Source organism: Diabrotica virgifera, chromosome 5 (genome assembly GCF_917563875.1).
Source record: "Diabrotica virgifera virgifera chromosome 5, PGI_DIABVI_V3a".
Taxonomy (NCBI): domain Eukaryota; kingdom Metazoa; phylum Arthropoda; class Insecta; order Coleoptera; family Chrysomelidae; genus Diabrotica; species Diabrotica virgifera.
The window spans coordinates 224,048,254-224,072,818 of NC_065447.1; the positions used below are offsets into that span (position 1 = coordinate 224,048,254).

Here is a 24,565-nt window from a genome sequence, read left to right on the forward strand (position 1 = left end):
ACTATGTCAAAGCAAGGGGCTGTCCAATAAAATAATTCGCAACTTACTAACCAACTTTATATTTATTATCATCGGTTAACTATTTATCATGTAGCTATTGTTATGAAAAATTACGAGGGCATATATCTTGTTCTGGCAAAACTACAATCTCACTAACGAAATTTCTCTAACCCTATTAAAAAGTCCATGCCGATATTCCGTTTCCTATTCTTCCCGAAGAATCATTTTCATATTAATATGGTAATTTTGTTTTCATAGAAGCACAGACTGTTACAGTAACCGAATGAAATTCATCTTGTCTAGGATTTCCCTCCAAGAAAATAATAATAGGGTGATCTATTATGTCTATTCGCAAATTTGTAGGGCCGGACTCAGCTATCATGTTGAAATTTTGAACAGTGTATTACTTGGAAGATTTGGTTATTACGTTGCAGTCTGTTGCAGGACATATTAAAAGTTATGACTTTTTTATTGTATATTTATTTTGTGGTATTAAAACATTTCGGTATGAGATGTAACTTTGGATATTATTTAAAATCTTTAAATTTGTCTGTTAAATTTTGCGATAATTCTTGAAGAAAAGTCATAATATCTTGAAATGTGGCACATATTATATTCCTTTTGGTTCAAGGAAGAAACCTGTTAGTTCATCAACTTTACAGATTACTCCGGATAAAGAGGACATTGGGGGTTGGTTTGGTTTGACGTTCTGCAAAATTTTCCGTTAGATTCAATACTTATTCGTTATATCTTTTTGTTCATGTTGATTCAAGAGCAACAGTGATGCATTATCTCTGGCCTTCTCTTGCATTCTACAATGACAGAACATTGTAAATAACCCGGACCTCCCACATTGTTTGAAAAAAGATATTCTTTCCAAATATCTCTACTTTTATTAAAAAAAAATCTTGAAGCGAAGTCATCCCGAGAGTATAAACACAGGAAGCCCAAGCATTCTGATATCCCATCCATTAGCGAATAGGATATAAGATTAAGGTGTTTACACATTCACATTGGAATTAATCGACGAAAATTAAAGAAAAAATCTAAACGCATATGCAATTTTTTTAATTTGTAAAGAATTGTTGTTCTGAAGCTATTTCCTTGTGGCATTTTTATAATCATGTATTATTAATATTATTTATAATTTAAACATATTAAAGTCAGAATTTGGTATTAGTTTTTTGAAAGTAAATTAAATGTAAGACCAAATACTTACGATGTCGGGATAGTATCACGAATCACGAGGTTTTTTCCTGGTTTTCCGTCGTGATTTACTATGGAATCTCTAACGCGAGAATTTTACTGTCATCGTTGCATTTGGTTGTCTTTTTAAAGACAGATCACATGCTATGATTTTCTTGCGACGGATATTCTTGAGTTGGGATTGATTTCATGTAATCGAATGAACTATCTTTTAGTAAAGTCGTCCCAGGAACACAACTCATAAATATTGGCGATATCATTTTAAAGTCTTCTACTTTAAAATGTATAATATACGTCTGAATTGGCAATATAAATGAGTCAGATTAAATAAATTATTAGAAGAATTTTTTTACTTAGCAACAACATTTTTGTTTATTTTAATAGTACTTTGTATTTTGACAACGAAACCCGATTTGGGCTTCGAAACGTTAATACATTCATTTTTTAGTAAAATTGTGGCTTATTTCCCATAGAAAATACTTAATTGTAAAGAATTGTATAAAACTACATTATAAGTTTAAACGGAGAAAATATGTGGGTATAAAGTAAAAAAATAATCAACCTATGTATTTCTGGTAGAAGACTTAAGAACTTACATCTGTCAAGTGACCTGTGATGACCACATAAACATTATTTTTAAAGTTATTACAATATTTTTTTTGTAAAAAAACATATAAGTATATATAGTTTTTCCGATTGTTGTGATTCCATCATCTTGTAACACATCTGATTCCATCTGGATCCTATTACAATCTATTACTACTGTAGTCAGTAATATTACGCAGCCCTATCCTGTGCCAAAACAATAATAGACATCTATGAATGACTAATTTGCAAAAAGAGAATTCGAGTGCTCGTACGCAAACGAAAGGGTCAATTAGTTCATTCTTATTCTTCGGAAGCTAGACGCGGTGCCATGTCTGCGACGCGGTTATACACTTGGCAGTGACCTTTTTCTCCTCCTTCATTTCCCACAGACTCTATTGTACAGACAACCCTTTGTCTGGACCCGACCCTCTTAACGGCGGAGATGGACTCTCTCCCTTCGCCTTGGGAGTATCCAGACCGGTGACGGAGGGAAACCACCACCCGAGACAGGACGGATTTGTTGCGTTGTGATGCAATTCGTGGGGTTCCTATTTTTATTGAAAACGAAATTTGCTAAGTATTTTATATCGAATATATAAAAAAGAGAGAAGATACATTTGATACATACCTACTTCCTTGCAATCTTCTCATGTAGCCATGTAAAATATTATAATTATTGCAAGTGTACCTGTTTAATTATTATTTTTATTCAGTGTAGATAATGATATTATTATTAAAAGAAAGACTAAGTTTTTCAACCGAATAAAAAATTTGTAAAATAAAAGATTTTTAATTGAAAAACTTATTGACCCATTTTCCTGGTGACACCTCCAAGGCTTCTACAATATGCAAGCCAGATGGATGCTGCAGTGAAGACAAAAGGGAAGGAATTCTACACTATGCAATTCACAACCCCCGTCTGCAGCTTGGTGAAGTTCCAACGGAAAATGGACCTAGTTACTCTATAGGAGTAATACTAATATAAAATAAAAATGTGTACCATTTTTATTCAGTTGCAATGCGAAGCCAAAACCGTCTTAATTTTTACTTAGATTAGAGAGTGCAGCCAGCACTCTTATCGACGATTTCACCTCTTGTTAGAGGCTCTTCAGAGACTGCATAGGTTGCTTTCTCTAGTCCAAGTAAAATTTTTCAATTAAAAATCTTTTAAAAATATTTTATTTTACAAATATATTTATTAGGTTGAAAAATTTAGTCTTTTATTTAGCAGATGCCGCTACGCACCTACTGCCTTCACGTCAGTTGCAATGGATGACTAATATGTCGAAAAAATTTTACCCAGACTAGAGAAAGCAACCTATGCAGTCTCTGAAGAGCTTCTAACAAGAGGTGAAATCGTCGATAAGAGTGCTGGCTGCACTCTCTAATCTAAGTAAAAAATTAAGACGGTTTTGGCTTCGCATTGCAACTGAATAAAAATGGTACATTTTTATTTGATATTATTATTATTTAAACTCTAATAAATATTTTTTTAAAAGGCTTTTCGGCTTTCCCAAATTTGATTGGCGCAGTCAGTAGGATGGTTAAACGGATTTAACGAATACAAATTCCGGTTCGTTTCAACGATTTATTGACCTTTATTCGGAAGTGTTATATTCCTGTGGGTGGATTGAGTAGCCCTGTATAGCAGGAATCGTGTTGAAGGAGACTTTTCGAGTGAGTATCCTTGATACCTGCTTAGCCAAACCTCCAGAGTGAACCAGTTTACATGGAGTGGATACTTCTTCTCTGGTAAATGTTTATGTCGTATAGAGAGCCTAAAATTCAAATAAAACACAGTTGATTCAAGCGATTTTCAGAATGAATACTTAATGTCTAGCATATTAGCGAAAGTAAAAGGTGAAGCTGCTATCTCAGCATGCAGTTAGAACCTAACAAGATCTTCAAGGTGCCTTACTAAACACCTATGTTGATAAAAAAGATATGTACTATTTGAGTATAGAAATGTCAGTATTAAAACTAAAATATTGAAACAAACTCCCTTTGAATTCTTCAATAAAGTAGAATATAAAATAGAATATCTAAATGTACAAACATCGCTAATTACCACACGTTCTAATGTACAGGAATTATTTGTTGTTGTAGTCAACTTACCAGTTCGATCTTAAGAACAAAGTACCGAGGTGAGGGTTGACGTGGAGGGGATATGGCATGTCAACAGTACGACAGTGCTTCTTATGGTGGCCGAATTTTATACGCCGTCCCCCACGGGCGATAAATTTAGTTCTTTTTCTTCACTTATATTTGCTTACCTTACCACATTACAAAATACAATGGTTCACAAAAGTTCCTAACTTTTGCTTGGTGAATATCACTAAAAAACTATATTTGATAGAAATTTAGGAACGAATTATGGTTATCTTAAAAACACTATACTTAAGCAGAAAAAGCAACAGAGGAAGCAAAATTTCATCTTTATAGGAATTAAAAAGTCTCGAGATTGGGCAAATCCTGGATTTTCAACCTTTGTTTACAAATAAAAATATCACAGTCATGACGTCACACTTCAGCTGTTAGTCTTAAAATCTCTTCATACATATTTTTCAGTATAATATCAGACATCTTCCACCATATAGAGTATTTATAGCAAATTTGTAATAATGTATTAATACATTAGCATCAAATTAATAGTAAAATTTTAAACAATCTATTGTTTTTGTAAATCACGCATAACGCATACACATAAGATCGTCCCCCGTGACGTCAGACTGTACCACGTGACCTAAAATCATAGTTAACGCTCCCAGCGGATATATAGCCTGTCATCATAAATACCTGGTTATATTTAAACCCTATGCATCTCTTGTTTTTATATTATTTGTAACACAAATTATTTATATTCTTCAAACTTAACTGCATATAAGTAGTTCAAATGAAAGACTAGTTATAAAAAGCCACTATATTATCTTGAAGAAACCCTTTATTCATTTTTTCCAGAGTTGGGAACTGCTCGTGTTGTCCAAACTGCAGTGGAACGCATCTGCAATCACCGGCTTTGACTACATCGACCAAGTCCTGGAAAGGTGTTCATGGGGACACGCAAGCCAACTTTTACGACGACACGCCCTCACATTGATCCCGATTTGTTATACCGGTAAGTGTTACATTTATTACATATTTACTTACTTATTTGCTTATAAGCCAAACAAAAATAACTACACTTCTTCTTTTTTACAACTCTAGTACTAATAGGACATAAGTTTTGAGAAAAATATCATATCAAATTGTGGAGCTGCGATATTTTCAAAAAAAATTTAAATTTTCTTTAAATTATTTAGTCTTTTTATTAAACTCTAACTCAATCTAAAGACTCGAGAAGTCTAATATAAAAATCTTTTTTCAAGAAAAATAAATCTTAATTCTAAATAATAAAATTCGCTTACAAGATAAAGACGATGCGCGATGCTGATGTGCATTCGATCTTGAAGATTTCTAACTTCTAATTCCCTGGGACTAACTCTCTGCAGGCGGTTTCCGTAGAGCTGGTTTTTGGAATAGTGGACAAACACTTAAAATTGACGAGTATCTTCAGACTCTTCCACTATACTACTGACTGCGCCAATTATGAATGTTGTGAGAGCTTGGTGACGAAACAATTCTTGTTTAATTTTTTATCTTAGTATTTACAGTGTGATATTCTATAAAGTTGTTAATACAGCTTAAAATTCCCATTATTTTTTTATATAAATGCATAGTATGCATAAAAATGATTCAAAATCCAAAATAAGTGATATCTGTGAATGTGAACTAGGTATTTTATTCAATAACTATATATGTATAAACATGCAAAATATAAACCATTTTCTTTAAATTGTTTCCGTTTTTCGCTTAGTATGTCAATATGTATATACTCAACAACGAAGTTAACAACCCAAAAATTCTTCATGCCCTCATCAACATATTGGACCTCCATATGAGATAGAAAGAGATAGAGTTGGGGGGGTTTTTATATTTTTAAAGAAAAGGTCAACAGTTGTAGAATTATTTATTGTATGGCCACGCTACACCCTCTGCAAATACGCGGGTTTACTGTAGATTCCGTGCCCCAAATACAGCTGTAGATCTTGTTGGTAGATATGCGCCAATATGATACGCATTTTCAAGTACTCTTACTAGGGTGAAACTTGTTCCACCTGAACGTAATAACAATGGGGTGATTGTTTAGAATAGAATGTTAAAATATGTAAGATTTTTAATTTAAATCGTATTGCGATTGGTAAGGCGCCAATAACAGCAGGATTGGGAAAGGTAGAAAAATATAAATTGATTTTTGACCAAAAAGTTTTGCAGCAAAATCATATGTAAAAGACGAGTGGTGCGTTGTGTGACAGAAGGATTCTAGTGAAACTGAAAGGAAAATTATATAAAACTGTCGATAAAACCAGCTATGATGTACGGAATTGAATGTTGGACAGTTCGAAAGAAAGCGAAACAACGAATGCATGTGGCAGAAATGAGATTTTTTAGATGCATTATTAAAATTAATAGGAGAAGTCTAGATGGCAACAATCCAATGAATGGAAAATGAGAGAGTAAGATGGTTAGGGTATGTTTAAAGTCGAAATTATAATCACATAATACGAAGAATAGCTGGTTTAAAAGTTCCTGTAAGGCTAAGGAATACTGTCAGTGATGGTGTATGCGTCGATAGGGCATATCGGTAAAAAAGATTTGTATTGGTATGCCCCAAGATAGAAATGTATGGAGAAATGTAATTAGAGAAGCCGATCCCCGCATCGGAATAATCTTTTTCTTCAGATGCAAATCCACTGATGGCTGTTAGCGATCACATTATCCATTAACTCTCTGTTTCTTGCAATATGTATCAGAGATTGTATGTCGTTAATCCCTGTCCGTTGCTTTATGTTTCAGAAAGAGGATATTTTTTGCGTCCCATTCCTCTCTTGCCTTCAATTTTACCCTCGATTATAAGTTGCAGGAACCCAGGAACTGGTATTTTTCATTTCGCATGATGTGACCCAGATACACCGTTTTCCTTTTCTTGATTGTTTCGAAAAGTTGTCGTCCTGTTTCGAAAAGTTGTCGTCCTGTTTCGAAAAGTTGTCGTTCTTTGTTGATTATTTTAAGGACATCTACATTTGTGACTTTCGCTGTCAATGGTATCGGTATCTTTAGGATACGGCGATAAAGCCCCATTTTGAAAGCTTCTAATCTGTTTATATCCCTCGAGTTACCAGGCCTCTACGCCATATAGCAGCACCGACTACACGTAGCACTTCGTAAATTCGTAAACCTTAGTCTCAGTTGAAGATCGAACTCTGAACAAGTCAGTACATACCTTCCTGAATTTTACAAAAGCTTGTCAAGCTTGCTCAATGCGACATTTTACTTCCCTGTCCAATGCCGGCTTCAAAAAACCACGTTCACAGGTATTTAAATTATTTGCTCACTCTTTCAATGGACTTGGTATTCACTGTTAATATGTCGGTTACTACTAAAGTACCTAGTAAAGTCTACTATTCTTCCAGTTCTTTTCCTTCTCAGCTTTTGCGTCTTCAAAGGATTTAGCTGAAATCCATGATTTTCTTTTGATGTCCTTTCGATTTTCTTCCCTCCAATGTTTTTTTAAATACATATGTGTTCTTTCTAAAATGTCAATATATAAAAAAAGCGCGTAAGCACTTGTCATGTGAACGCGTCCTTATACTTTGTGCGGTTCTACCGCGTCAAATCAGCAACGTTACGCGTTTTTCTCGAAACTCGAATTTTTTAGTGCGATGGACACGATTTCTCGAGAACAAATCTACTGATTTTACTGCAACTTTGCACAGTTTATCTTTATAGTATTGTTTCATGATTGAACGAAGGAATTTTCAATCGGTCCACTCGTTCTTGTTTGATATGAAAATCCTGAAAAACGACGAGAATTGGAAAAAATGCTAAAAAATAGTAGAGGACACTTTATTCAAACTTATTTCAAAATTTAATTTTTTTTTCAATTACTTCGTTCAATAACAAGCCAAGGACATAAACTATAAACTATAAAAAAATCTTCGAATTTTTGTTTTGAGATGAACCTGCACCGAAATATTCTGCCTACCCAAGGCTGAACGAGGAAAACTGCAAGAAAAAATCGACAATTTTCAACATTTTTAGCTGAAAATGTTTTTACAACTTATTCAAATGCTAAACTTTTCTGTGGGTAAATTTTAAATAAAAAATACTTTTGGTTTTTAAAATATGTACAATTATTTGAAAAATAATTTTCTTCAATATCTCTGTAGCCCTTGGGGATAATTTCAAAAAAACTTGTTTTGTTTAAGAGAATAAAATTTCTACCCTTTAAAAACAGCCAACAACTCTTCCATTTCAGATAATTTATGGATTTACAATGAAAAGAAAGAAACAGTTCGTCCGCAAATAACAAAACAATTCGTTTTTCAATCCTCTTATTACACACAAAAGACAAACTATTAGTTCGGTGTTTTAATTTTAAAAAATAGTTAAATTCCCCTTCAACTAAACGTCATTATGCGATTATGCGTTAGAGCACGTGGCTGCATACTAGAACAAAAAACTCACTTGCAAATGCAAAAGTAAAACCTGAACGTGTGTATGCGCCAATTACGCCAACATCAGCAGGACCAGTTCAGCGGCCAGCAGCAACAGCAGATGCTTACTAGCAGGGCATTTTGGTTTTATATTATTTTATTGTACATGTTTTTTTGTAATGCGAAAGAGCGCGGTGTCGATCCAGGTGCTCGCGTGCACATGCCGCTACTCTAAATTCGCCATTTTTAAAAGGACTGGAGCCTTTGTTTGTTGATTTTATTCAATGAATGGTTGCGTAAAGGTCTTTAAATGCAGGTTTTAGCAGGAAGCCGAGGTATGTATGCCATTGTCGATTAATTTTAAAAATGAAAAACGTATGTGGCACGTCCAACAATGTGTTAATACAGAGGTGTTAAATAAAAACAATCTTCATTGTCCCCAAACTTACTTTTATTTTCTGGTTAATTCGTTATGAAAATCACTCTTTATTTGAGTCCCGGCACCCGGCTCCTGAAACGTTAAATGTTTACTACGTTAAATTTTTCCTCTAGCTAGAGTACAATTTTTTAACGTTAAATTTTTACGCTGTGTAAAATTTTACTCTTTGATTCGAAGTAACTACATTGAAAAAGTTTATCTATTTGATGTTAAAAAGAGATATTTAGGTGCTTATTTATCCCCTGATTTGTGGAAGTGACCAATAGTGAAACATTAGAGAACAATTTTTTGAAGCTTACGGCACCTACACCTATCTTGCTTACTCATTACTTATCTTTATCATATACGTATCCTTTACCATTACTTATCTTTATCATATACTTATCCTTTACCATTACTCCTTCGTAAGGATATAGTGGCGTCATATAATTTGTATGACTATTTCTCTTCCTCTGGACCCTTCAACTATCATTCGCTCCATGCCTTCTCTTCTTCTAGTTATATATCCAAAATATCTCAGAATATTTTGGTTGATAGTTGTGGTGAGTCTCGTTTTTACGTTAAGTTCTTTTAGTACATATTGAATTATTTGTGCGATTTAAACGGCCCATAAACTGCGTTCTTGCTCGACAGTTTTGTTCGACGAGTAGGTAAGGGAACGTTCAAGTATTACGTAACGCAATTTTTGAGGATTTTTGACCCCCCTCCCCCCATGTAACGCACCGTAACGTTTTTCTGTACCCCCTCCCCCTACCTAAACGTTACGTAACACCCAAGTGGCCATTTGAACTTAAATGGAAAACGAGGTTGCGAAAAGTACCGGAAACTCGGTAAAAGAACTTTGTGTTATTATTTTAATGGCATTTGAGGTAATAATAAAAACTTACAATCATCATTCAGCCTTAAATGTCCACTGCTGAACATAGGCCTCCTCCCCTCGTTTCCAACCACGTCTATCCTGCGCCGCTCTCATCCAGTTTTTATTTAGCTTTCTTAAGTCGTCAGTCCACCTTGTAGGCGGTCGACCGACGTTTCTCTTGTCTTCGCTTGACCTCCATTCCAATAACCTATTTGTCCATCTCCCATCTGTCATTCTGGCAATGTGTCCTGCCCATCTCCACTTCAACCTGGCTAGCCTTTCGATGACGTCAGTCACCTTTGTTCTTCTCCTGATTTCTTCGTTTTTGATTTTGTCTTGCAGAGTTATTCCTAACATTGAGCGCTCCATTCTTCTCTGCGTTACTCTTAGTTTGGTAGCCGAGGCTTTAGTTAAGGTAAGTGTTTCTGATCCGTACGTCAAGACTGGGAGGAGGCACTGATCAAATACCTTTCTCTTTAGGCATGTGGGCAACTCACTTTTAAAAGTTTCTCTCAGTTTTCCAAATGCTGCCCACCCAAGACCGATTCTTCTATTCAGTTCATGTGTCTGGTTATCCCTGCCACTCGTAATTTCATGTCCCATGACATGAAATATGTTCAAAACTTACAATAATAATATTTTATTATTAATTTTACATTTACATTTAATTTACATTTACATTTAATTTACATTTACATTGTCCCTACTTGGCCCCATCCTTACATACATTTTTGGTTTCATTCTTTATTGTTCTTCTCATGCATTCTTCTATTTTATCTCTTTTAATAAAAGCTTAAAATAAAATAACATATTTATAATTTCAACATTTTATTTTGCTTAGTAAAAATTTTTGTATAACGAATAATATACGATGTTACCAGTAGTTTCGGAAAAATAGTGAAAAAAATGTGTAAAACTTTTTGTTCTTCAACGCCCTGTATCGTGAAACCAAAATTATTTAGTAAGCAAATCCCAATTATTTTTTAATTTTTCACCTATCCTAGAGATCGTGTTACCTTTTTCTGAAACACCTTGTATATATATAAGAAGGCACTTATGGAATAAAATTATTTCTGTCCTTGTTTTAAATAATTTTAAAAAACGCTGGGACCCGTAGATTTTCATATATAAAAATGTGTGCTTTTTAAACATAAATTTAAATGTACAGGGTGATTTATGCAAGTCTAGCGTAGTCCATTATCTTTAATTTTAATTAAACACCCTGTATATTTTTGTTTTTAGAAGCTGCTTAACAACCTCATCTCAAAAATGTGTATTATGTAGGGTCTATTATGAATAATGCAAGGTGAAATTTTGAAATTATGTATAATTTTCGTCAAGATGTTAATCGCATAAAACTTTTAAATTAATAATTCAGGAATCACACTTTAAATAAGGGTATTATTTTTTAAAATATCTATCACTTTTCTAAACTAAGTATCAATATAGAGGGTTTTGTATTTAATGCTTTTTATTTAAAGACATTTTTAAATAATTTGAAAATTTGCGTACATATTTAAAACATTAATGAATACCTACCTACTGCTGAAAACTATACTCCATGTTATGGACTTAAATTACCGATTTCATTTTTACCAAAATATAAAGTACCTACCTATCTATTCATCAGATAAACCCATAAATAACTCCGAGGGAACAGTTCCGGATAGTGGAAACTGGAAACATATGGTCTTTTGAAAACAAAACAATTCTCAACTAAAGAATCCCTTTAGGTTAGGCACTTGACATCATTTTGACTTGACCCTGAAAATCCTATGTCGCTAAATCATCAAATATAATTTAGGTGAAGTGAAACGAAAGAAGATTATAGGCTGTTGGATGTTGGGCTTTGGGTTGTATAATATAAATGAGAAATGGTTTACATTTGAGCAATGAATTTTTTTAGAGTTTTCGGTTGATTTTATACAGTTTTCAGTAGATAAGTAGATTGGAGTTCAAATCAGTAGGTTTTATACAGTTTTCCAGTAGATCGGAGTTCAAATCTTTAGGTCTACTGAAAAATCAGTAGGCAAATCATAATACAATTCAGGGGTCTATGTAAAACATAAAAGAAATTATGTAGTTTTTTTTATTTAAGTTAAAAAATAATGTTACGTAACGCGCTGTTCGAACCCCCTCCCCCCATGTAACGCGCCGTAACGTTTTACAAAATCCCCCCTCCCCCCCAAACTGCGTTACGTAATACTTGAACGCTCCCTAAGTCTGTCCGAACAAAAATTTATTATTCCATCATTTTTGCAAGCGAACAAGAACGACAGTTTTCTACACACACACTTCCGTTTTGCGTCATTTTTGTTCGAACAGACTTGCTCGTCGAGCAAGAAAGCAGTTTATGGGCCGCTTTATGGTCCATGGTATGCGCAACATTCTACGATATACCCACATTTCAAATGCTATACGCTTTAAATCGGCTTTTTTGATGATCATGTTTTTGAAGCGTAGGTGGCGATAGGAAATATTAATGCTTCCTTATCAGTGATACTCAAAACCACTTGATGATTATAATTTACGAATATAAAATATCAATTATAATGTCTGTATAGGCTAGTCATAGGCTACTATAAAAAAAACGATGATTAGTATTTTAACCTACATGCACGTTTTTTATTTGTTTGTGTGTGCAAAGGGGAAGTGGCTGAGGTTATGTAATTAAGTGGGTAATTAACAAATAAACATTTCGTCCCTGCCATTTCCAACTATCGAATGTGAAAAGTGGTACTTTTCAGGAGAGCAAAATAACTCTTTTTTAGAGACTCCTAAATCAGCGCATTGACAATTGGGAAAAATTGTAAGGTTTAATCCTTGTTAGATTTGAACTGCTTATCATTTTTTTCTTTCAAAAAAAACACATTCGTTACTTTGCTTTTTGTATAAATCACTTTGTTTCGGTCCGATGTTTCAAAGTAGCGAATGTATAATAGCGAATAACTGTATAATCAAATAAAGGAAATCCGTTAAAATGAAATCATAAACTGCCTCACAAGAATTTCTTGGAAGCGATACTGAAACAAAATTCGCACAAATTGTAAACACGTGCATTTTGTTCTTCTCAGTAGCATTTTCGACAGTTTACAGATTATAATTTAATAACTGTTTAATAAATTACAACACAAACTAACGAATGTGACACATTCGACATTTAGCGTTGTACAAATATACCTTTAGTTATATTTATACAAAACAAAAGTATCGAATATACCATTTTCGTCAGTTTGCAGTCAACCAAAGTGGAAAAATGTTCATATTCGATGGTTTAAATAAACAGCATAGCATATAATATATTTCCCGCGCTCCTAATCAAGCTACAATAACGAGAATTTACCACAAGATGTATCACGTATAATGCGAGGACAAGATATCGAATATCACATTCGATGGTTGGAAATGGTAGGGACGATTTGATGAAGATGCTATCTATTTTAATTCATAATAGGGTATAATTATGAGAGGAACTATTTTAAGATTGTCTTTCTTGGACCATTATATTCCTGCAAGTTTGGCGAGAAAAAAATGCGACAGGATGCTGAGAAAATGCAATTGTTGGAGCGCATTGTGATTTTTAAATCGCAGATTCACTTTTTGCTCGGCGCGCGAAGGGGCTACCTACCCCCACTAACTTTCATGCACTTCGACTTTTTATGCGAAAACGATTTTTTTGGTCTTTTTTATGCATTTTGTAACTAGATGTATCACGCAAAATAAATCAAATGCATTTTTTTAATAGCGTCTTTCAACGTCCTTTTAGTTTAGAGGCTACATCAGCGGATCATCAATATTAATTCGAGAGATTGTTCGAAGATAGTTTTTCGAAAGTTCTGCGAACCTTTGGTAACAGTGCATCGGCAGTATGTGACGTTATCAAAGACGAAAGCACAATATTGTGATGATAATATACTCATAGGCGCGCTAAATGTTGCCAAATCAGTCAGTTTAGTTCGATTTCTTGTTATAGATAATCGATCCAATGTGACACAAAATCTCGGCACGGGGTAAAAAGTTTATTTGAAGAAAGTGTTTTGTTCTTCTTAATGGCGGTACAGATTCGTAATAGGTACTTGTAAATAACTCGACAAAATATTCAAAAATAAAGGAATCTTGGAACACGTTTTCCGTATTGATGAAGCGCTGATGTATCCTCTTAAGTGTACAAATTTTGAAATTGATATGTGTAAAACTCGCGAAGTTATTTTATTTATTTATAAGTCAAAAAATTGTTTAAACTTGAAAAATTCTCTAGGCTCTCCTAGTTGACCGATTTCAATTTTTTAAAGTGCGATTGGAGGCTTGAGCCTTCAAAAAGTGCACCGAAATAAGCACTAGCATTTTTCGATGCGTGCTTATTTGGGGTCCAGCACAATTTTGCAAATTTGCAATTGTTTTGCATTCCCTGGATTGCAAAATTATTATGCAAAAACTATTAAACCGATCCTAACGAAATTTAGCACACGTTTAAGTCGTCTTACTATACAGGGTTGCGAAAAAGTCTGGCAGCACGGTAATTTCTCGGAAACCGCTAGAACGATTTTTATGGATTTTGGTGGGTGAGGATCTTTTAATGCGGCCAATATTATAGTGGTAATTATTACATTGTTGTCAAATCTTCCGTTTTTCTGGAAATCTAATGAACTTTCTTATTTCAAATAGAATACCCTGTATATTTTTTGCGTTTTGGAATTCTTAAGGGATACTGATTATTTTTCATATGATATTCCATATACCTAAATGCCATAATTTCGGAGATATTGCTACATTTATTCAAAAATAATTTTTAAACAATTTATAAAAATCAATTTTTTCGGCTCGAGTAGACATTATTTTAGGTTCCTTGAATCATTGTGAGCAAGGTTTTTTGTAATTTTTCTCGTTAAAGTTAATCGTTTCAGCCAAAAAAGGACTCCTTTGGAAAATGTGCAATATTAGAAATTATGTATTTGTTATTTTTATTCCTAAATATTAAAACGAATTTCCGTGTGCCATTGTTTTTTATTTTACTTAATTTATTGCCATGCTCATTATTTATGTTTTTTTTTAATTATTGTTCACATTCACACTAATGTTTATTCCAATGTTATTCTTCTAAAATCACGAATATACCTACATATTTGAAATTGATACCGATAGTCGCTAAAACTCGTTTTAATATCCATTCAAAAATAACGGTAATCGCTCTAAAAATAAATCTTCAAGAAACAGCGGTGTAGCGATATCGTAAACGTAAAGAACAATACCGTCTGGATTGCAATTCTGCAGATGACCCTTTTAAAGAGCAAGGGCTGCTGATGCAGACACGTGACATTCGCCGTATCGCACGTCAGATGGCACAATAATAGCGCCCTTTAGACCTTGAGACATTGATTTCTGCCGAGATTGCCAATACCGAAGAAGTTAAGGTAGATAAGGAATAAGCTACGGGCGATTGGATGGTTATTGTCCCATATAAGACGCGGAAGGTTCGCCTATTTTAAATTCGGTAGTTAGGAGGGTGAGGGAACAATAGAATAGGGCGAAGAAAATAAATCGTAAAGGAAACACACTGCCATTGGCACTTATCGAAAGTTTTGTAGCTAATAATTATTATTGAAATCAAAAATTCCGTTACCTACTGAATTCAAGAATTATCGAGGGTTACCAAATGAGGGTATGAATTTGTTCCTTTGTAATCGACTTATTTTAAAACCCAATCCAAATTTTCTCACTTTCAAAAAATCATTTGAGATCCATTTAGAACACTTATTAAAAGGGCAATAAAAATGTTGCAAGTATAAATTTTTATAGTTTATATCGATATAGAAGTTAAAATACAAAGAACTACGTATTACATTGATAAAATAGTTTCTATCTTTGTGGGATCTGTACTCACCGGTAGGGCTTACAATACCGGAATTCCGGGATCCCGAATACCGGGATCTCGGACGATTTTTGTCCGGTATTCGATACCGGTATTTATAATAAAAATACCGGTATTTCGGTATTAGATTAATTTATAAAAAGTGAATTGATGCAGAATAAACTTTCTTCTAAGATATTTTTTGCTATTACAAGAAATTATTTTTGAAGATAAACAAGCAATATCATTGTAAAAAATATTTATTAAACACGTTTATTACACATACAAGTCAAGTATAGCGCTTTCTAAAAAGCGTGAATGTCGTTAATTTAAGGCGAAGGGTTATATTAGCTATGCACCCAAATTGTTAAATCTCGTCTATACAAATACATAAAATTAGTTATATAAAAATTCTTAAATATTTAAAATTAGACTACTTTATTTTATAAATAAGCCGTAAGATTTATTAGTCAGAATTGTTTTTACATTTTCATCTATTTTTCATTTTTTTTGTGTATTGTGGTGTATAAATTAGGCTCACTAATGCCTGGTTGCACCAACAGATCTTAAGCTCCAGCTTAGCTAAGCTATACTTATGGATAGGGCCTCCTTGAGTATCACTTAGGTTGTACCATAATTTTAGATTCTTACCTTATTATCAATTATATCTATTATTATATTATGGTATTCTTATGCCTGGTTGCACCAACAGATCTTAAGCTCCAGCTTAGCTAAGCTCTACTTATAGATAGGGCCTCCTTGAGTATCACTTACATTGGACCATAATTTTAGATTCTTACCTTATTATCAATTATATCTATTATTATATTATGGTATTCTTATTGTAATATATTATAATTATATTATATTAATTCCTATGATATTCTCGACTTAAGCTTAAGATCTGTTGGTGCAACCGGGCATTATTTTCTGAATTATTAATAACAATTGAAAATATATAGCGGTCTAAATACAGAGTAATCCATATAAAAAATATTTGTCACAGTAAGTTAATCTTTGTATTTAATATATTTTAAAGTTAAATTAATTTACAAATAGCAAATTTCATAAGTAAAGGTACTATCCTATTATATGCAAAATTTATCCTAGAATCAAATATATAGTTTTTCTATTTGTACATTTTTTGTATCTATCGATTCCTACTCTCTACAGTCGGAAAAATGAAAGAATACCCATGAACGATCATATCAATCACATACAATCACATATTTTGTATTTGCTGTTTTTTTTCTATAAATAACAAACGAGAGAGATAGATTATTAATTATCTTAATAATATGTTATTGATATGATCGTTCATGGCTATTCTTTCATTTTTCCGACTGTATGTAATGTTATAAACAAAATCTACTCATTTCAAAACAAAACTATATAAGTTTCATATATTATTTAATAACAAGTCGATATAACAACTGAGGATAGTATAAATATAAAGTGTATATTTTTTATTCATAATACCGGTTTTAATACCGGGATCCCGGTATTTGAAATTTTAAATACCAAATACACCGGTATTGAGATTTTGGCTCGGTATTTTAAGCCCTACTCACCGGAGGGACCGCAGACGTTCGGATACAATTAGCGCCTCTTTGTAAAGACAATGAAGTCGACTTTACGAAGTAACGACACATTTACTCTCATCATCTATCACACTCTGATTGCGAAATCAGTAGTAAAGTTGACACCATCTATCTATCGCCCGTCGGCAAATTCAAACAAAAATATAACTCCAGACCATCTTTTACCACCTTTAGTCCAGACAAATTAATATATGTATTTAATATATTTTTTACCATCAAAAATGAGATATTTTAATCAAATATTGTATCAAATGTAATTTGCAGAATAATTTTGAATTACGTTCCGCTAATGAACTCGCTTTTTTGTCCTTCAAAGTAGAAAAAAAGTTTCGATTATATTGCTTAATAGTATAATTGTCTAACAATTTTAACTGTACTAATCCCCAAGTATAAATTTTTAAGTGCTAAACTGATTGATTTACGATGAGTAACTGGGTTGTAAAAATACCGGCATGTGCCTAGATAAAGGGACATCGGTTTACTCGAATTTCATAATATACAAATATTATCTCTTTGAATTTGTCGACGGGCGAAATATCGATGGACCCGACTTTACCTGCCAATGGCCATTATAGGCGAGCGGCAGCAACCCCTAAAATCACGTTATACCGAAAACTAAAATCAACTTTCAGGTGAATGACCAATGTTGGTCATTTTTTATGTTTTCGAGGTCGCTGAATCTGAATATGAAGTTTATTTTTATTTAAAATTGATGGAACATGTTCAAAAATAAAATTTTATGCAAAAATGAGAAAAATAAATTTTGATAATTTTTCAAAACTCACTGTATCTTTGGTCGTTATAAATAACAATAACATATATTCAATAACAATGTGTCCGAGGTGTTTAGATAAATTAAAAGAGGAATTGTTAATTTTTAAACATTTTGTCGTCAGATTTCGTTAGTTTAGTGTTTACTTAAAAAAGTTCAGCGACAAACGTTTTAGTTTATAATTTTAACCAACACAAAATTAAAACATGAGCCATAAAGAAGTTTTCCGGAAAATTTCAAGTCAAAATGTGCAATAGGAATAAAGTTATGTGACTTTATAGACGAGTGGCACTCCCCCAAAAAACGCTTATTTCTCGAGATACTGACCACGCACGGTGTGGTGAACGGCTCATTTTGGTCATACTTTATTATTTTGATGGTGCTGAAAACGAAAATGAGAATAATTTTGAATTTTAAGTGGGGGAACATTGTCAAAATCGCAATTTTACCCTAAAAATAACAAATAATAATTAAATCATGTTTTTCTTAAAACTAAAAGTTGCACCATTTTTTTCTATAAAACGTTTTGTTCCTGATACTCTATATTTTAACATAAACTTGATTAAAAAGCTAAATTTCAAATTTTGAATGATTTCATATTTTTCAAAATAATATTACGAATTGAATGTCTTAAAACCGCATTCAAATTAATGTTACTTTACCAAAAATAGTGCAATGCTTCATTTTCTCGACTAAAAGTTCAAATTAAGATGTAGTATAGTCCTAAAATTGCAGAATTTAAAATGAACAAAAACATAATATATTTGTATGTGATAAAAAGATTAATCTTGCCTGCCTGTTTTGCAAACTTGATCTTTTTGCACAAGTGAAATTTTTATTTTCTTCTATTTATTATTTTGTAAGCCTGTCAATATAATTGCGAAATAGTTAAAATATGTATATTTGAACAATGTACCTTTGTTTCTAATATGTAATTGATTTCTTTGTATTCGTGAACTCTTTTGAGAGGGTTTATGTATTTGGCACAAAGGTTAGTTACCTCAACCGAAAGTGATGGCAAAACTGGGGTTTACATCCATTTTAAATATTGATGACTGCTATTCTTTGTACCTATCTACCGGGGGAGGGCCTGCATAATCATGTTTTCATTCTTATTCCGATTTACTTCCTTCTGTAGATAAAGGAGCACACGTCACAGGTAGACACAAGTTATGTGTTAAGACGTTGTTAGAAGCAAACCATCTCTACAAAGATTGTCTCGTGCGCTGCCAGGTGTGTTTCTCTCGCTAGCAAGAAACCCCTACGGCCTTTACAACTCCCCGTCTGAACCATAACCCAGACCAGGCAAAAAGTCTTAAAGAAAAAACTCGGGGTCGTTTACTTTAACTACCCCTGCGTTCTTTGTAGAGAAAATTTCAATTGTGATTGGGCTATTGTCGAAGACAGTATTGCTTTCTTTCGGATACGAGGGGTATATAATTCCTGCACGACAAGCTGGTTTGCCGCCCTTGAAAAAGTACATCAAGTCGCTAAAACCTACCGTTAAATTTTTTCGTCTGCTTTCTTGTTTCGTGTACATATGTCGCTGCTTCGCTCGGTTTCAGCTGAGGGAAAGAACTTTTTCTCGATTAGACTTTATAATGACATAGTTAGTCTATTTATTTCGCTGTCAAAGGGTGTAGGTACACCAATTTGCGACGTATATGTGTTTTATTATAATAATTAGAATTAGAAAGCAGCAGCTTTGTTGTACTGAATGCTTTGTTGATTCTAATGCTTATCAATAATAACGTTGCATAAAAAGAATTAATACCATTAAAATTATTATTAAATGTTTCAAAACTCAAAACTAACTTTTCAATAGTTGTTACCTAGTCCAGAAAGCCACTGCGCATCCGCTAGGAAAAATATTCCGATTCGGATTTTTTGCACAATCTTACTCAAAAAGGACCCCTTTAAACAAATTTGCATGCTACCAGGACCAAAAGTGGATCAAAATTTTTTAAACGTTTTTTTTTTGTTTTTTTTTTCCTAAAATTATTTTTTTTGCATGGAACAAAGTTTTTTTAGGTTTTTTGGATCATTCCAAATAGAAAAAGTCTTTAGTGACATTTCTCTAAGGTTGATAGTTTTTTACATATAAGCGATTAAAAATTGAAAAATTGCGAAATCGGCCATTTTTAACCCTCAGAAACTATGAAAAACTGAAAATTTGAATGTTGCCAAGGTAGGTAGATATTCTTTAAACATCGATTAATGAAATCCCGAAGAGTTTTTTTGCAATACAGTATTCAAAACTCCTTTGTTTTTTAATTTCTAATCACGCGTGCGCGACACTATTTTCCACCGTTGTATGTATATACAGTATGGCGCAAATGAAAGGAATAAATTCGTTATTTCGTAAACCGGCGACTTTAAGGAAAAAACCCGAAACAGGTTGATTTTTAAGTTATGATATTGTGGCATATATGGTATACTAGTGACGTCATCCGTCTGGGCGTGATGACGTAATCGATGATTTTTTTAAATGAGAATAGGGGTCGTGTGGTAGCTCATTTGATTCTCTTCAAGGTTCTTCAATTCTCTATTCAGCAATGTAAATATTTACATAATTATTTGACAAAAAAAGAAATAGAAGGACACCCTGTATAAATAATTATATAAACCTCTATTTTTCTTCATTTAGTTATTTGTATATATTTTTGCTTCTGAGTATTTTATTGAGTGCATACATGCACAAATTTCCTTACATTAGCTTTTGTGTCCTCCCGAATTTTGTTTATTTATTATTATTATCCCGGTTATTTACAGCGTTCTTCTCCTTCCGGTTCCCAATTCCCAGCTTCGTTGGTCGTTCCATTCACCAAGGTGAAGATTCCTTTCCGACATTGCCTCCTGAATGCCGCCTAGCCAGGATTGTTTCGGCCTTCCTCTCTTCCTTCTTTCCCTTGTCGACCATTTTAAAATTTGTTTTGGCAGCCTATAGTCGTCCATTCTTTCTACATGACCATACCAGATCAGTTGTCTCATTTGAATTTCGTCTATGATGGTTGACTTGACTCCCATTATATTTCTGATTTGATCATTTTGTATTCTGTTAAAAGGACGTGTACACATAGCAGGAGAAAGATCTGAAGAATTTAATTGGGAAAGAGGTATCAAACAAGGAGACAGTCTTAGTCCGCTACTATTCATAATAGTCATGAATGAATTGACTAGAAATACTGGAGAAAGAACGAACCAAATACAGACAACAATAGGATACCAAAGATTACAGCCAATAAAAATAGAAGCCTTATTGTATGCGGATTACATAGTCCTTATAGCAGATTCCGTGACAAAAATGCAAAAACTTATAAACATATGGACAGAAGAAATAGAGAAATTAAAAATGGAAATAAACATCGAGAAAAGTAAAATAATGGTCATCGGCGAAAAGGAAGAAAATGAAGTAAATATAAAATGCAAAAATACTCAACTGGAAATAGTTATCGCATATGATTATCTTGGAAGTATAATTACCAATGATGGGAAAATAGACCTCGAAATAACAAACAGAACTAAAAAATCAAACAAACTGTACTACGCACTAGCGCCAGTTCTGAGGAAAAAAGAATTGTCCCACGAAACAAAAATTAAAGTATATAATACGATTGTGATGCCGACTGTATCACAATCGTAGATACTGTAACGAACGAAAATTTGACTTTACAGAAAAAGCATAATAGTAGGATAAATGCAATTGAGATGAGACATCTACGAGCTATAGCCGGAAAGACCAAATGGGATAGAATAAGAAATGAGGTAATAAGAGGGATAACTAAACAGGAACCAATAATGAATAAAATAATAAAGAGACAATTAAACTGGTATGGACATCTGATGAGAATGAAACCTAGTAGACTATCAAGGAAAATTCACGAAACAAAGAATATTACAAAAAAGAAAAAAGGCAGACCGAGGAAAAAATGGATACAGCAAATAGTAGAAGCAGGAAAAATTAAACAGAAAACGCTAGAAGAAATGAAACTAATAGTACAAGACAGAAAAGAATGGAAGAGATGGTGAATATGTAGCTAAACTAAACCCAAATCCGGCACCTGAAAGGGTATAAGGAAGGGGAGAAAGAAAGAAAGTATTCTTTCAAGCCTTGATTTTCTAGGCGATCTTCTCCAGAAGTCCATTTTCAATGCAAGTAAGCGTCGTTCCAGGGATTTAGTAAGTTGTCATGTTTCGCATCCATAGAGCACTATAATACTTTTAAAGATGAGATGTATTTCCTCCCTAAATATTCAAATCTCTCTACCTGTTCAGATTTATACATTTTACTATTTTGCGAAGTAGATTATTTTTATAGTTGTCTTTTATATATTTCAACCTATCTTCTCAAAATTCCTCTTTTTGTTTCGTAATGCTGGACTGTTTTTTTTGCTCTTTTCAAAACATATATTTTACATATATTGTATAATATAGTTTAGATTTAGAATTTTTGTAGTATGCTGATCGATGTTTCTACCATTCACAAGACTATATTTATATACTGAAGGGTTGAATTTATTACATTACTGGCCAACAAAAACACATTCCCCATTTTGAAAAATGAAACATTGATTATTATTCAATCAAAACGTAATTATGTTTGACTAAATAAAAGTTTATATAAATCCAATGTTTTTATTGGGTAAGCCGAGTTGTTGGATGCCCTTTATTATAAATCGATTTAGTTTCAATGTCAAATCCCCTTTCATTTTACCTAAAACTGTTTTTTTCTAGTCATGACCCGATTCTTTATCCTCAAAACACTCATTGCTTCAATTTTTGGGATCCCTTCCCACGCATAGCGAATTTTACCTGTATGGTACATACTTGCAACCACCTGCAAATTTTATTTAATTGTTTACCACACAGACGTAAAGGTTTCTGTTGTGTCTGAAATATAATATGGTGTTGACTACCTGTCTGTTATATAATATATACTTTTGCACTGCTACAAAAGGTTTGGAGCTTTGTAAAAATAATTTTAGCGAATGTCCCCAAAAAGGATTTTTTCTTTGACTAAAAAGGATTCACATCGAAAAATTATAAATGTGAAATTTATAATGCTGACTTCACGTGTTTGATATAATAAAAACCAGTGGCGTAACAAACTCCGTCGCCCCCCCCCCACCGCAGAATTGGAAATTTTTAAAAAATTTACTAAATGCGACTTGTGTAACAAAAACTTATAAATGTGTTAAAGAGCAGTAAATGAACGTGAAATACGGCGATACCGTGTAATTTTCAGTGTCCCCACTGAAGTGGTCAAGTCAATACTTTTCGAGTTATTTGCGAGTGAAAAGGTAACGTTTGGAAAAGTATCTGTCAATGCGTTAGTATTAATGAATTGCAGTATATCTATTGGTGAAATATACTTATTTTCTAAAAAACCTTTCAATGTTTTCAACTCCTCAAACAGTAACATTTATTACAAACTTTTATTGCAGTTTACAGTTTGTCGCGTGGAGACATAATATAGATTATCCCTTCACGATTATGTCTTACTTAATATTGAAATAAACTAGTTATGATAGGGAATCTTGAGGATGGTTTTATGAGGGTGTACCGTGACGAAATATTGCATTGTATTGTATTGTAAAATATTTATTACCTGCAATATAATCTTCCTCTAGATTCCCTACTATACAAGGTATTATATGAAATTCTTTGAACTGAAAAACTGAAAATGCGCCCCTTTCGTACTATGCGCCCTTGTGCCATGCACAATTTGCACAACGGCTTGCGGCGTCCCTGTTCTTAGTAAAAATGTAGCTATAAAAAAATGAAGTCTATCGACCCAGTGAAAGCAAAGTTGTAGCTCATAAAAAATTGTTCTTATTTGTCAAATTCCAAATCAAATATTTCAACGTGAAATAACCAAAAAATGAAGCACTCTTCGGGGAAAACTCATTAAAACTTTTTTAAAGTGTTTAAACAAAGCTTTCTTTTTGTTTTTATAAAAGTTTTTAGTATCAAAACTAAGCGAGTTACAATCAAAATAAAGTTAACCCCTTTTTTTGGTAAAAAAGATTGTGGAAATCTCCCCCTATTTAGCACCCCAAATGAAACTAATCATTCCACTTTACAAATTAATTAACTTTTATTTTAAGTGCTCATTTTTGAAAGAATTCTAGTTGAAAGCGCTTGTACGAGTCACTAATCACGAATGTATGTAAATTTTTAACAGCTAGGTATACCTTAACCAATTTTTTTCTTACAAAAAAACAAAATAAAACCAATATATTAATAAAAGAAAAACCTAATTTCTTTACTCTTTGAGATTTTTCGTATCACTAATACTATTTAACTTATTTTGAAAAAAGGACATTTTTCCAAAATAAAAAAGTTTTTTTACTATAAAACCAAATTTTTTCAAAATTAAGAAATTTGAACCGGTCAAACTTACAGATCATATAAGGGAGCTCCCTCCCCTACGTAACGCACTGTAAAGGCCGTTTAACTATTACGTAACGCAATTTTTGAAGATTTTTGACCCCCCCTCCCCCCAATCTGCGTTACGTAATACTTGAACGGTCCCTAAACAGTACATGTATAAAGTAAATGATAAAGCAGTATAACGGTTAATTTTATTTGGGATGCTAAATAGGGGGAGATTTTCACGATTTATTTTACCAAAAAAAAGGTTATGATGCTAGAAACTTTTATAAAAAATGAAAATAAAGCTATTTTTAAACATTTAAAAAAAGTTTTAATGAGTTTTC

General features: G+C 32.9%; 1 protein-coding gene across 1 annotated transcript in view; it reads left to right on the forward strand.

The window, feature by feature from the left end:
* Positions 1-24,565, forward strand: part of LOC114336720 (G1/S-specific cyclin-D2-like) — a 93,482-nt gene that overhangs the window by 36,013 nt on the left and 32,904 nt on the right. The window contains exon 3 of the mRNA XM_050650761.1: positions 4,753-4,909. Within this exon, the coding sequence (XP_050506718.1) occupies positions 4,753-4,909 (157 nt within the window). The remainder of the gene's footprint in view (positions 1-4,752; positions 4,910-24,565) is intronic.